Source organism: Lithobates pipiens, unplaced genomic scaffold (assembly GCF_037356315.1).
Source record: "Lithobates pipiens isolate NorthernLeopardFrog02 unplaced genomic scaffold, aLitPip1_a1.2 Scaffold_23, whole genome shotgun sequence".
Classification (NCBI taxonomy): domain Eukaryota; kingdom Metazoa; phylum Chordata; class Amphibia; order Anura; family Ranidae; genus Lithobates; species Lithobates pipiens.
This window is the reverse complement of record NW_027507785.1, coordinates 136,036,967-136,051,215: the sequence shown is the minus strand read 5'-3', so window position 1 is coordinate 136,051,215 and position 14,249 is coordinate 136,036,967. Positions and strand designations below refer to the sequence as shown.

The 14,249-nt window shown below is 42.9% G+C and overlaps 1 protein-coding gene across 5 annotated transcripts in view; it reads left to right on the top strand.

Moving 5' to 3' along the window:
• ZC3H7B (zinc finger CCCH-type containing 7B) overlaps positions 1-13,031 on the top strand; it is a 624,860-nt gene extending 611,829 nt beyond the window's left edge. For 4 of the 5 annotated variants that reach the window (XM_077452416.1, XM_077452411.1, XM_077452410.1 and 1 more), the window contains one exon: positions 12,151-13,031. In XM_077452416.1, coding sequence (XP_077308542.1) covers positions 12,151-12,379 — 229 coding nt within the window. In that variant the 3' untranslated portion in view covers positions 12,380-13,031. Of the gene's footprint in view, positions 1-9,070; positions 9,438-12,150 lie in introns of those variants that run through there. The other variant, XM_077452413.1, reaches the window with a different exon arrangement.
• The last annotated feature ends 1,218 nt before the right edge of the window (positions 13,032-14,249 follow it).

Genomic DNA, 14,249 nt, shown 5'->3' with positions numbered 1-14,249 from the left:
TCTGCTACGGCTCCCTTTCCAAAGTCAGACTCCCTGTTTGTTTCGGTGGCTGGTCCGAAAAAAGGCATGGCGGTCTCGTCTGCCACCATTTCCAGGTGGATCAGACAGATCGTAGTACAGGCCTACGCCTTGAAGGGGCAGGGCCCACTCCACTAGGGCAATTGGAACGTCTTGGGCCTTCCGACATCATGCGTCTGTGGCTCAAGTATGTAAAGCGGCAACATGGTCGTCTGTTCACACTTTTACAAAATTCTACAAGGTAGACGTCAGTGCATTGGCTGATGCCTGTTTTGGCCGCAAAGTTTTGCAGGCGGCTGTATAATTGCAATTGCATATATATTTCTTCCATTTTTTTGGGTAAAAACGCAGTACTTTTAAGTAAATGCACTGTTGCATTTGTTACTGCAGTTCTGGTGCGATTTGAAGGTACTGCCTCTCTGTTGAGGAGCACCCTGTTTTTTTGTGGGTCGAAAAGGTTTAGTTATTGCCACACACTGTTTTTGTGGGTAAAGCTTATACTAGTTCCCACGTGCCATGGTGGGTGAAGATTTATGCTGTTTTCCCACCCCTCATTTTGGCACTGCTTAGGTACGTCCCAATGGTCTAAGAGAGGAGCTGTGTCAGTTGGTGAATATAAGAGAAAATAGGATTTTTTGTACTCACCATAAAATCCTTTTCTCTGTAATTCACCGACTGACACAGCACCCGCCCCTCCTATTTTTCTCTACGTCATACTGCTTGTTGATGTACTGAAGCTGTAAGGCTGCAGTGGGCCTCCTACAACCCGTACCCAATGGAGAGAGGCCCTGGACACACCTGTCTATGGATTTAATTTTGTAGTTAACCAACTCCCAGGGCAACACAATTATCCTTATGGTGGCTGATTGGTTCTCGAAAATGTCCCATTGTGTTCCACTTAAGAAGTTGCCCACTTCTAAGGAACTAGCTTCCATTTTTGCTCAGAAGATCTTTCGCTTACATGGGCTACCCAAGGTGATTATGTCCCGGTTCTGGCGAGTCATTTGTGCACAGTTGGGAATTCAGCTTGCTTTTTCCTCAGCGTATCACCCTCGGTCTACGCGGAAAGAGTCAATCACTCCTTGGAGTTCTAGATTTCTAACCATCATAACTAGTCAGACTTCTTACCGTGCGCAGAGTTTGCTCATAATAGTGCGTTGAATTCTGCTTCTGGGTTGTCCCAGTTTATGGCTATTTTTTCCAACCTTCCATGTTGCCTGACTCATTTGTTCCGCAGAGTATTCCTGCATTGGAGGATCATCTCTGTGTTCTTCGATCCACTTGGGCACAAGTCTAGGAGGCATTGCAACATGCTAATGATAGGTACAGACTCCATGCTGACCACAGACGCCTGCCTGCGCCATCCTACCAGTTTGGGGAAAGGGTTTGGCTGTCATCTTGCAACCTCAGACTTCGTGTTCTCTCTCTGAAGTTCACACCTCGGTTTATTGGGCCTTTCCTTATTCTTCGCAGGATTAACCCATTGGCTTACGCATTAGACCTTCCTGGTAATATGCGTATTTCATGTCTCCTTATTAAAACCTTTGGTCTGCAACCGCTTTACCACCTCAGTGCCACGTCCTCACCCTGTACAGGTTGAGAGCTATGAGGCGTATAAAGTACAGTCCATTGTTGACTCCCATAGGTTCCGTGGAAGGAGTACGGTCCAGAGGAACGCTCTTGGGTCTCATCTTCGGGCGTACATGCCCCTGTCGTCATCCGTGATCTCCTGTGTCCCTGTTTAAAGACTTGCTTGGCTTACATCCCTTCTGGTTCCATATCCTGCCTGCTGATCCACTACACTGATCCCTAACCTGGCCTGGCTGACTATCCGTTCCGGTTACCGAACTTTGGCTATGTTTTGACTACGTTTGTTCTATTTACTTTTATTATTAAACAAGTGTGATTTAACTGTACCTCTGTCTCGGTCTGATTTCATGGCTTCTGACTAATGCATGCTAATATTCTGCTGGCTTTGCTTGCCGCAGCTTGACAATGCATACTATTGCTAAATCTGTCTTCTGCTAGGACCCCCAGATCCTTCTCCTTCCTGCAATCCCCTAGAGCTTTTCCCTCTAGTAAGTAGCCTGCATTTATATTTTTAACCCCCAAGTGCATTACTTTACATTTTTTAATGTTAAACCTCATTTGCCATCTAGTTGCCCACTCCATTAATTTTGTAAGGTTACTACATCCGGCTGTGATGTTATTATTCTACCTGTTTTTGTGTTGTTGGCAACACCGAGATTTAGCTATTTATTCCATCCTCTATAGCATTTATAAATTAAGCATAATTGGTCCCAGAACAGCGCCTTGGGGTACCCCACTTACAACTCTAGACCATTCTTAGCACACATTATTTAACACCACCCTTTGGCTGCACCCCTGTAGCCAGTTTTCTACCCAAGAGTAACTATTGGCATGGGTGTCCCATATTCCGACCGATCCCAGGGCTCCCAGATTTTATCAAACTGGGGAATGGAATCGTGTACAGAAGCCGTTGGGTATTCCATCCTCTGAATCTCCACTATCAGGTGGAGAAATCTGGGCCATGGAGGAGGTGTATTGGACAACCAGCACAATGGAATAAGCCTTTTAGCAGCTAAAAAAAATATAGGAAGTCAGCCGGTTGGCTTTTTTAGATAAGCCTGAAACGGGAAGTCCTAGCAAGAAATTTAAGGGATTTGCCAGGAGGGACACCCCCACCACCCTCTGTACTAGCAGCTTCACCTCATACCAAAAGGGTTGTATCAGGGAACATTGCCAGAAAATATGAAGTAACGAACCCATTTCAGTCCCGCATTGCCAACAGCGAGGCGGGACTGAAGGGTCAAATTTGTGAATGACATCAGGAGTTCTATACCAGAACATGAGAATCTTTATAGATGTTTCCCTCTGAGTAACACATTTAGAGGACTTAAAAGTGGAAGTCCAGATCTTGTCCCACATCTGGACCATAATAGGTCTACCTATTAGGTGAGCCCATTTTCTCATGTACAGGTGTGTGGTCTCAGTTAAGGGGGTCGACTCATGGATGATACAATGGATGGAAGATATTAGATGCAACTGGTGGGGACCTTGAGCACATACATGTTCCAATGAAGTGGGTTTGTCAAGGGTTAAAGATGGGCACTTGGAATGCAGAAAGTGTTTAACCTGCAGAGAAAAATTAAACGTGATTAGGTATATCGAGTTTTTCACATATGTTACAGTCGTGGTTGTTATATTTTATATATTCCTGTGTAAAAGCTGAGGAGATGAAAGCATTTAGTACAGTTGGCTTCTTTGTCAGCTAAAACCAAGTTCTGACCTCACTTTTTTACCGTTTATACATTTTAAAGAATTTCTTGGGCTTTTTTTTTTTTTTTAAACTCTCCTCTACTATGTGTCTCACGTGCTCTATCTTGGCTACCCTGATTTGGGTTCTTACACTTTTTGTTGCATTCCTTGTGTTGGAATGCTGACAGTGAACCATCCTCTTTATATTTTTCTGTCTTTAACCACTTTCAGACCGGACCATTTTGCTGGTAAATGACCAGAGGTCTTTTTACACTTTGGCACTGCGCTGCTTTAACTGGTAATTGCGCGGTCATGCAATGTTGTACCCAAACAAAATTTGCGTCCTTTTCTTCCCACAAATAGAGCTTTCTTTTGATGGTATTTGATTGCCTCTGCGATTTTTATTTTTTGCGATATAAACGTAAAAAGACCGCAAATTTTGAAAAAAAATGATATTTTCTACTTTTTGTTATTAGAAAAATCCAATAAACTCAATTTTAGTCATACATTTAGGCCAAAATGTATTCAGCCACATGTCTTTGGTAAAAAAAAAGTCAATAATTGTATATTTATTGGTTTGCGCAAAAGTTGTCACATCTACAAACTAAGGTACGTTTTCTGGAATTTACGCAGCTTTTAGTTTACGACTGTCTATCTCATTTCTTGAGGTGCTAAAATGACAGGGCAGTACAAAACCCCCCCAAATGACCCCATTTTGGAAAGTAGACCCCCTAAGGAAATTGATAAGAGGCATGTTGAGCCCATTGAATATTTTATTTTTTTGCCTCAAGCGATTGAATAATGACAAAAAAAAAATTTTTTTTTTTTTTTTACACAAAGTTGTCACTAAATGATATATTGCTCACACATGCTATGGGCGTATGTGAAATGACACCCCAAAATAAATTCTGCTGCTTCTCCTGAGTACGGGGATACCACATATGTGGGACTTTTTGGGAGCCTAGCCGCGTACAGGGCCCCGAAAACCAAGCACCGCCTTCAGGCTTTCTAAGGGCGTAAATTTTTGATTTCACGCCTCACTACCTATTACAGTTTTGAAGGCCATAAAATGCCAAGATGGCACAAAACCCCCACAAATGACCCCATTTTAGAAAGTAGACACCCCAAGCTATTTGCTGAGAGGCATGTTGAGTCCATGGAATATTTTATATTTTGCCACAAGTTGCGGGAAAATTACAAACTTTTTTTTTTTTTTTTTTTTTTTCACAAAGTTGTCACTAAATGATATATTGCTCATGCATGCCATGGGCATATGTGAAATGACACCCCAAAATAAATTCTGCTGCTTCTCCTGAGTACGGGGATACCACATATGTGGGACTTTTTGGGAGCCTAGCCGCGTACGGGGCCCCGAAAACCAAGCACCGCCTTCAGGCTTTCTAAGGGCGTAATTTTTTGAGTTCACTTCTCACTACCTATTACAGTTTTGAAGGCCATAAAATGCCAAGATGGCACAAAACCCCCACAAATGACCCCATTTTAGAAAGTAGACACCCCAAGCTATTTGCTGAGAGGCATGTTGAGTCCATGGAATATTTTATATTTTGCCACAAGTTGCGGGAAAATTACAAACTTTTTTTTTTTTTCACAAAGTTGTCACTAAATGATATATTGCTCACGCATGCCATGGGCATATGTGAAATGACACCCCAAAATAAATTCTGCTGCTTCTCCTGAGTACGGGGATACCACATATGTGGGACTTTTTGGGAGCCTAGCCGCGTACGGGGCCCCAAAAACCAAGCACCGCCTTCAGGCTTTCTAAGGGCGTTACAGTTTTGAAGGCCATAAAATGCCAAGATGGCACAAACCCCCCCCCCCAAATGACCCCATTTTAGAAAGTAGACACCCCTAAATTTAGGGGTACACTAGTGAGACTAGGTAATAAATGGCGGGTGCCCTGAAACTATAAAAAAATAACTAACCAACCAGCGTCACCTGTAACAGTTATATGGTGATCACTGGTGAAAGGGTTAACTAGGGGGCAATCAGGGGGCTTTATGCGGTAGTATATGGGGGTCCCTGGCGCTATAAAAAGCTGCGGCGAACCTAAATACCTACCTGCCTAACTAGCGTCACCTGTGACACTAATACAGCGATCAGAAAAACGATCGCTTATTAGGCTGGGTTCACACTGGAGCGATGCGGGAACGCCACGAATGCGCGGCGGGTTCCCGCATCGCATGCCTCCCGGCGGCAGTTCACACTGCCCTATGCGAACTGCTGGGAGTGTCAGTGAAATGTTAATGACACCCCCAGATCAGTTCGCATATCGCAGTGCGATCTGCAAACTTGGATCGCATGGTGTGAACACCCATGCGATCCGATTCTGCTGCGGACCAAAAAAAGGGTCCCGTGCGAGTTTGCGGCGGGTGCGGCGGGTGCGACACGAATTCAGCCATACTATCTGTATAGCTGAACTCGAATCGCACAGAGATCGGATGTGATTTGCACTGCAGTGCGGTGCGAATCACATCCGTTCTCATAAACCGCTGCAATGTGAACCCAGCCTTAGTGACACTGGCGACGGGGGGTGATCACGGGGTTAAACCTTTATTGGGGGGGTTAGGGGGGTACCTTAGAACTAAAGGGGGCTAACCCTAACTGCCCTAACAGTTATTAGTCACAAATGACACCTGCCGGGTGATCAGGGGGTTAAACCTTTATTAGGTAATAAATGGCGGGTGCCCTGAAACTATAAAAAAATAACTAACCAACCAGCGTCACCTGTAACAGTTATATGGTGATCACTGGTGAAAGGGTTAACTAGGGGGCAATCAGGGGGCTTTATGCGGTAGTATATGGGGGTCCCTAGCGCTATAAAAAGCTGCGGCGAACCTAAATACCTACCTGCCTAACTAGCGTCACCTGTGACACTAATACGGCGATCAGAAAAATGATCGCTTATTAGGCTGGGTTCACACTGGAGCGATGCGGAAACGCCGCGAATCCGCGGCGGGTTCCCGCATCGCATGCCTCCCGGCGGCAGTTCACACTGCCCTATGCGAACTGCTGGGAGTGTCAGTGAAATGTTACTGACACCCCCAGATCAGTTCGCATATCGCAGTGCGATCTGCAAACTCGGATCGCATGGTGTGAACACCCATGCGATCCGATTCTGCTGCGGGCCAAAAAAAGGGTCCCGTGCGAATTTGCGGCGGGTGCGGCGGGTGTGGCGGGTGCGGCGGGTGCGGCGAATGGCTGAACTCGAATCGCACAGAGATCGGATGTGATTTGCACTGCAGTGCGGTGCGAATCACATTCGTTCTCATAAACCGCTGCAATGTGAACCCAGCCTTAGTGACACTGGCGACGGGGGGTGATCACGGGGTTAAACCTTTATTGGGGGGGTTAGGGGGGTACATTAGAACTAAAGGGGGCTAACCCTAACTGCCCTAACAGTTATTACAGTCACAAATGACACCAATGCAAAAAAAAAAAAAAAAAATGACATTGGTGTCACTGTGACTGGGGGGCAGGGGTAATTGGGGGGGTGATCGGGGGGTAAAGGGGGGGTGTGAGTGTGCCTGGCATGTTCTACTGTGTGTGGGATGTGTTGGTGCAACTCACTGATCCGCTCTCCTCCGTGTCGGAACGAAAAATACCGACACGGAGGAGAGAATACATCACTTCCTCTCCTGTGTTTACATTACAGGAGAGGAAGTGATGTCACCGGGGATTTCCATTCGTCGGGAGCGATCGCGAGGGGGTGGCCATGAATGAATGGCCGTCCCCTCGTCCGGGATCGCTCCCGAACGAAAACCGACCGCCGCAGGCACCGGGCGGGGGCCCGATCGGGCCCCCGACCCGCGGGAGGCAAAGCACGTACATGTACGTGCTTATGCCTGCCCGTGCCATTCTGATGACGTACATCGGCGTGAGGCGGTCGGCAAGTGGTTAATATGACTTTTTACAGTACATTATGGTTTAGCCAATCGGGTTTAACCTTTTGTTCTATATTTATTGCCCATTGGAATGCACTCGGCAATACCCTTTTAATATGTTCTTAAAGTTCTTTGGTTCCATTCAAAGTGGTTGTAAACCCTAAACCCCCCCCCCCAAAAAAAAACCTGCAAAACAAAGGCATAATGAGCTAGTGTGCATAGCAGCATCGCTGGTTGGGCCCAGAATACTGCACAGTGGAGGTAAGTATGACATGTTTATTTTTTATTTTTTAAACAAGGGTTTACAGCCCCTTTAAGAACTGGGGAACTTAAACTTTTTCAGGGTAATTTGGCTTTCTGTTGTCCTGATTATAAAGGAGTAAAAACAATTGATTGATAATGAATGGTTTCATACAAAAACTAACCATGAGTGAAAGAAAGTGAATGGGGAGCCAAGACCATACAGAGGTTTAACAGGACATACGGTAGTTACATAGTAGGTGAGGTTGAAAAAAGACACAAGTCCAACCTATGTGTGTGATTATAAACAGGTTCCACTCAGAACAGGACTCGCCATGGTCGACCAAAGAAGTTGAGTGCACGTGCTCAACGTCAAATCCAGAGGTTGTCTTTGGGAAATAGACATGTGAGTGCTGCCAGCATTGCTGCAGAGAGGTTGAAGGGGGGGGGTCAGCCTGTCAGTGCTCAGACCATATGCTGCACACTACATAAAATTGGTCTGCATGGCTGTCATCCCAGAAGGAAGCCTCTTCTAATGATGATGCACAAGAAAGCCCACAGTTTGCTAAAGACAAGCAGACTAAGGACATGGATTACTGGAACCATGTCCTGTGGTCTGATGAGGCCAAGATTAACTTGCGTATGATAAAAAACACAAGATACTAGCGCTTTAAAAGATACTGGTGTGTCCTTTTCAGTTCAGTCTGTATTGTTCATTAAAATAAATTCAAAACAGTTTTTATCAAAGCAAGATGTTTTTTTAAAAAGTTATCTGAGAAAACAGTACTTGGAATTTGCTGAAAATCCAGAAAGGTTGCTTGCTGTCCTTAGAGGATAGGGGATGTATGTACACAATCGCCTGCGACAGCTGCTTCTTTAGAGTGAAATCATCTCATGAATAGGATACCAATAAAAGAATATATAGAAGAGCGCCAAATCAGTAAAAAGTGCATTTATTTTATACGATCAATAAAAGTCTCACTTACATCCATAATTATTATTGTCCTCCGTTTGATAGTCAAATCACTGTTCCCTTTCGCTGGTGCTGTTACTGGATGAATCTTCCTCCACAGCGCGCTAGGGGAAGCTCCGCTATGTTCTGTGATGCACAGAGACACAGACTGGCTCGTAGACAGCGTGTGACATCAGCCGGGGGGTACCCGAGAGCACTGGATGTAAGTGAGACTTTTATTGATTGTATAAAATAAATGCACTTTTTACTGATTTGGCGCTCTTCTATATATTATTTTATAAGATTAACTTGCGGGCTTTCTTGTGCATCATTTTTAGAAGATGCTTCCTCCTTGGACGACAGCCTTGCAGACCAATTTGATGCAGTGTGTGGCGTATGGTCTGAGCACTGGCAGCTGTCCCCCCACCCCTTCAACCTCTGCAGCAATGCTGGCAGCACTCATACATCTATTTTCCAAAGACAACCTCTGGGTATGACGCTGAGCAAGTGCCTTCAGGGTCTTTGGTCCACCATGGAAAGGCGTGTTCTGAGAGGAACCTGTCCTGTTAAACCACCGTATGGTCTTGGCTACCGTGCTGCAGCTCGGTTTCAGGGTCTTGGCAATCTTCTTATAGCATAGGCCATCTTTATGTAGAGCAACAATTCTTTTTTTCAGATCCTCAGAGTGCTTTGCCATAAGGTGCCATGTTGAACTTCAAGTGACCAGTATGAGAGAGTGAGAGTGATGACACCCAAGTTGAATACACCTGCTCCCCATTCACACCTAAGACCTTGCAACACCAACGAGTCGAATGTCATCAGGGAGGGAAAATGTCTAATTGGGCCCAATTTGGACATTTTCACTTAGGAGTGTACTCACTTTTGCTGCCAGCGTTTTAGACATTAATGGCTGTGTGTTATTTTGAGGGGACAGTAAATTTACCCTCTTATACAAGCTTTACACTCAAGGCTTTACTTTGTAGCAGTGTGTAATTTCTTCAGTGTTTGTCACCTGAAAAGATATAATAAAATATTTACAACAATGTCAGGGGTGTACTCACTCTTGTGAAATACTGTGTGTGTGTATGTATGTGTGCATATATAATATATATATATATATATATATATATATATATATATATATATATATATTTTGTAGCAACATATGTTCCTAGCCAGGACATCTTTTTTTAGGGAAGGCCTTGCATTTTTCAGCAACAATGCTAAACCACATACTGCATATTTGACAACAGCATGGCGTAGTAGAAGAGCCTTTGTGCTTAACTGGCCTGCCTGCAGCCCAGACCTTTCACCAATGGAATATATGTAGCACATATTGAAACCAAAAATACAACCTAGAAGACCCAGGACTGAAGAGAAGTTAGGCAAGAATGGGACACCATTCCTCTTCTATAACTCCAGTAACTGGTCATCTAAGTTCCTAGATGTTTAGAGAGAATTGTTAAAAGAAAAAGGGATACTACACTTTGGTAAAAATAGCCCTACGCCAACTTTATGACAAGTGTTGCTGCCATCAATTTCAAAATTACCTATTTTTTTTTTCCCCAAAATTTTACTTTTTCTCAGGTTAAACATCTGATAAAAAATAAAAATAGTAACCAGGTGCTGCCAAATACCTTTCAGCTGAAATGCTGATGCCAACGAGTGTGTTCCCACAACAGCAGTGAAATGAACCTTTAAAATGTAGGGCCACAATTCTCAAAATTATCATTAAGACTGAAATCCCAGTGCTGAAAATACAGTAAAACCTTGGTTTCAGTGCGTTTTGCAAGAGAAGCAACAGGTTTTTTTAATAAAGTTTGACTTGATATACAAGTAACATCATGTCGCAACAGAGTATAAAAGAGAAGAGAGGTGCCTCAAAGTGTAGCAATACGGTTACATTTAATGAAGGTACAACATTTAGCAACGTCCACCACACCGCCAAGAACATCATTCTTTCCGCACTGCAATCCGCAAGCGCTTCCAGCCTCGCTTTCAGATTGCTTTACTGCAGGGTAGTCTTCCCGGTCACGATTGCAGACTGACAGTGGTGAGAGCCGGCGGTGCAGAGGATGGTCTATGTGGACAGCTTTACCCTGGATGCTTGCATACTTAGATGTGCCTGTTTTAATCCTCAACCATGTGAGTTGCTAAATGTTGTACCTTCATTAAATTTAACCATATTGCTACACTTGGAGGCACCTCTCTTCTCTTTTATACACTGTACCTCCTGCTGGATTTTGCTTCTAGTCCCCTTGTGGAGGCTGCCATTTGTGGATGGACATTTTATGGTTGCAAGACCTATTACATTGCTATAATCTTTTTATATGGACTATAAATGGAAGGATTTATGAATAAATAAATGGTTGTGTAACGAATCATCTGAGTTTCCATTATTTCTTATGGGGACATTTTCTGTGACATACAAGTGCTTTGGATTACAAGCATATTTCCAGGACGAATTATGTTTGTAATCCAAGGTTTTACTGTGCATCAAATAAATCACAACAAAGGCAAAGAATGCCAAAGTGGACACTGACCAAAATCCCAGTACTAAAAAAACGAAACAAAAAAAATTGTTCCTTTTTTACATACTGGTTCCTGGCCTGCATGACTTGATGTCTTTGTCATATATATTACATCCTTATTCTAGAAGACATACCTTTTTTTCTTTTTCCCCTGGCTTTGTCTCAATGTTCGGCCTATTCTCAGTATTTGCAGATACAATGCTAAGCAGGGCAATAACTACACAACCAGATGTTGGATCCCTACAAGAAGTCCCAAATAAAATAATGGAGTGGGCATCTACAGTACATGGCGAATTAAGTTTGATGTTGAAAGATGTAAGGTAATGCATTTGGGAGCTAAAATTACGATCATAAGCTACTCGCTAGGGGAAGAACCTCTGGGGGAATCCAGCATAGGGAAAGATCTGGGGGTCCATCCAAGTAGATGACCGGCTCAGCAATGGAATGCAATGCCAGGCTGCTGCAAGCAAAGCCAACAGAATATTAGCATGCATTAAAAAGGGGATTTACTCCAGAGATAAAACGATAATTCTTCCACTTTACAAGACTCTGGTCTGGCTGCACCTTGAGTATGCTGTCCAGTTCTGGGCACTAGTCCTCAGGAAGGATGTGCTGGGACTAGAGAGAGTCCAGAGAAGGGCAATAAAGCTAATAAAGGGAATACAGGATCTCAGCTATCATGGGGAAGATTCCTAGCATTGAACTTATTCTCTGTAGAGGAGACGCTTGAGAGGGGATATTATAGTGACATACGAATACCTTACTGGTGACCCTAACAGAGGTAAAAAACTTTTCATTGTAAGGGAGTTTAAACAGACACGTGGCCGTGCATTGTTGTTGGAAGAGAAGTGATTTAACCTTAAACTGCATAGAGGATTCTTTACTGTCAAGGGCGGTAAGGATATGGATTTCTCTTCCACAAGCAGTGTTATCAGCAGGTAGCATCGATTGTTTAAAAAAAAAAACGATTAGATGGGCATCTTAACGGTCACAACATACAGGTATATGCTATTTACATAAACACATACACACTCATGCACCACAGGTTGAACTGGTGCCTTTTCCTCTTTTTCTTTAATTTGTGGAACTATTTTGTTATAAAGTTTGGATCGTGTTGGTTAGAGCTGAATAGCTTTGTAGAGTTTAATATATATATATATATATATATATATATATATATATATATATATATATATATATATAATTTTTTTTTTTTTTTTACCAGGTTTGAAGAGATGCAAAGTTGTCCTAATGAGAACAATTGTCCATTTGCTCATGGAAAGGATGAATTGACAGAATGGAATGAACGAAGACAAGTTTTGCAATTAAAGGTTTCCAAAGCTCGTAAAGACCAGCTTCTGGAACCGAGTGACTCTGACTTTGGAAAATATACTTTTCTTATTCAAGATTTAGCACAAGGGAGTGAAGTGAAAGAAACACTGGACACATTATGAAGCTATCCCTTCCCCTTATAACCTGCAGTTTTTGTCCTTCCTAGGAAACAAAATCTTTAATCTACGGAAATTAGGTCTTTGTCTTTCACAGCATGTCCCTGATTCCGGGGGCACATGTTTATCACATCTCTAAACTCCTAATTATTGTACGCTATCCCAAGGACAGTATTGAAGTCAGGATGTCCATTACAGCTAAAGTGTTTCCATTATGTATGCGACTGTGATTTGGGATATACGAATATGATTTTGCCAAAAATGTAGCTATTTTATTTTTATTTTTTTTTGTTTTGTTTTTTCTTACATTCTCACATGAAAGTACATTTCTGGCCACACAGGGACAGTACCTACTTAAATACTATGAGAAGACCCTGTATTATGGGATTAATGACTGTATAACAGACATAACAGCTTGTAATGAAATGTATTTGTAAACACAAAATTTTTATGTGTATTGTCTTCATTCACCAAGTGAATGTATATTTCTTTACTCATTGCAAAGAGCACATGATGTTCAATGACCACAGAACACCCATTTTCTTTTCAGCTTTTTACTATAACTGTGCTAAACTGCTTTCGACACTACTATTTTGGTGTCTTATTAAATTTTTTCTTTACATAAAATACTCCAGTAAAGAGGTTTGAAAAATAACAATTTGTAATTTAATTTGTATTTATTTCTGTCATTGAGGGACACAGTCATGTATCCATAGGTTATACTGCAATATACAAGCTTTTTTCAATAGGGATTGAAAGTACCATGATTGCCCCTGGACAACCCCTGAAATGCTTTTTAAATCTGTTACCGTTTTGGAAAGGATTTTGTTAAACTGAGATCTATACCCTTTGTGGATCTGCCAGTAACCCACTAGAGATCAGTAGAGGTAATTTTTTTAGTGCTTAAATTGCCCAGCACATAGAATTTCTCTTTAAAAACCCTGTGTTTATTGGAGGGCCCTTTGTCAGTTTAAAGAGGGAGTCCACTGGAAAAAAAAATATTAAAAGCCAGCAGCTATGAATACTACAGCTGCTGACTTTTAATAAATGGACACTCACCTGTCCCAGGGTCCAGCGATGTAGGCCAATCGGTTCTCGACTGCTGCCGCCGCCATTCTAGGTGAGGGAATCAAGAAGTGAAGCGTTGCGGCTTCACTTCCCGGTTCTCTACTGCCCGAGTCACGCAGCGCAATGGGAATTGTCCGTGCTGTCTCTGGGAACCGCGTGTCTCCCAGCAGACAGCACATCAGGACAGGAAGAAGCATAGACTCCCATGGCAGTCTATTTCCGGAAGTGGGTGCAAATACCTGTCTTAGACAGGTATCGGCACCCCCCTCCCCCATGAAAGGTGGCAACTGTAACACCGGAGGAGGGTTCCGATGAGCGGAAGTATCACTTTAGGGTGGAACCCCGCTTTAATTGTTGAAATAAAGTAGAAGAGAGAGACATAGAACTATAATTATACAGTCTTTGGGGACAAAGTACATGGGTTCTAAAACAAATACCAACTCAATCAAGGTCATGTAACAGTCTTTGGCCTCTAAAAGTAAGAGTTAAATCACACATTTGCTGGCCAAGCAGAAGCGAAAAACTATGTGAGCATTGGAACTTGAATAGTAAAGATCAGAGGAGAGGTAAAGAGGAGATTGAGTATGAAAGGAGAGAAGAGATACTGGAGAGAATAGGGAAGGGGTAGAGGGTGGGATAGGATGGGTTGTTGGCATGCATGTTGTCATGTTTATCTAAGACAGAAAACAGACAGGGTCAGGAGGAGGGTGTGCAAATTATATTTGACCAAAGGTTTGTCTATAGGGTGCAGGAATCAAGCTGCGTTTGGTTGATTGAATGTCCTGAGGAACTTTTTGGTTGAATATAT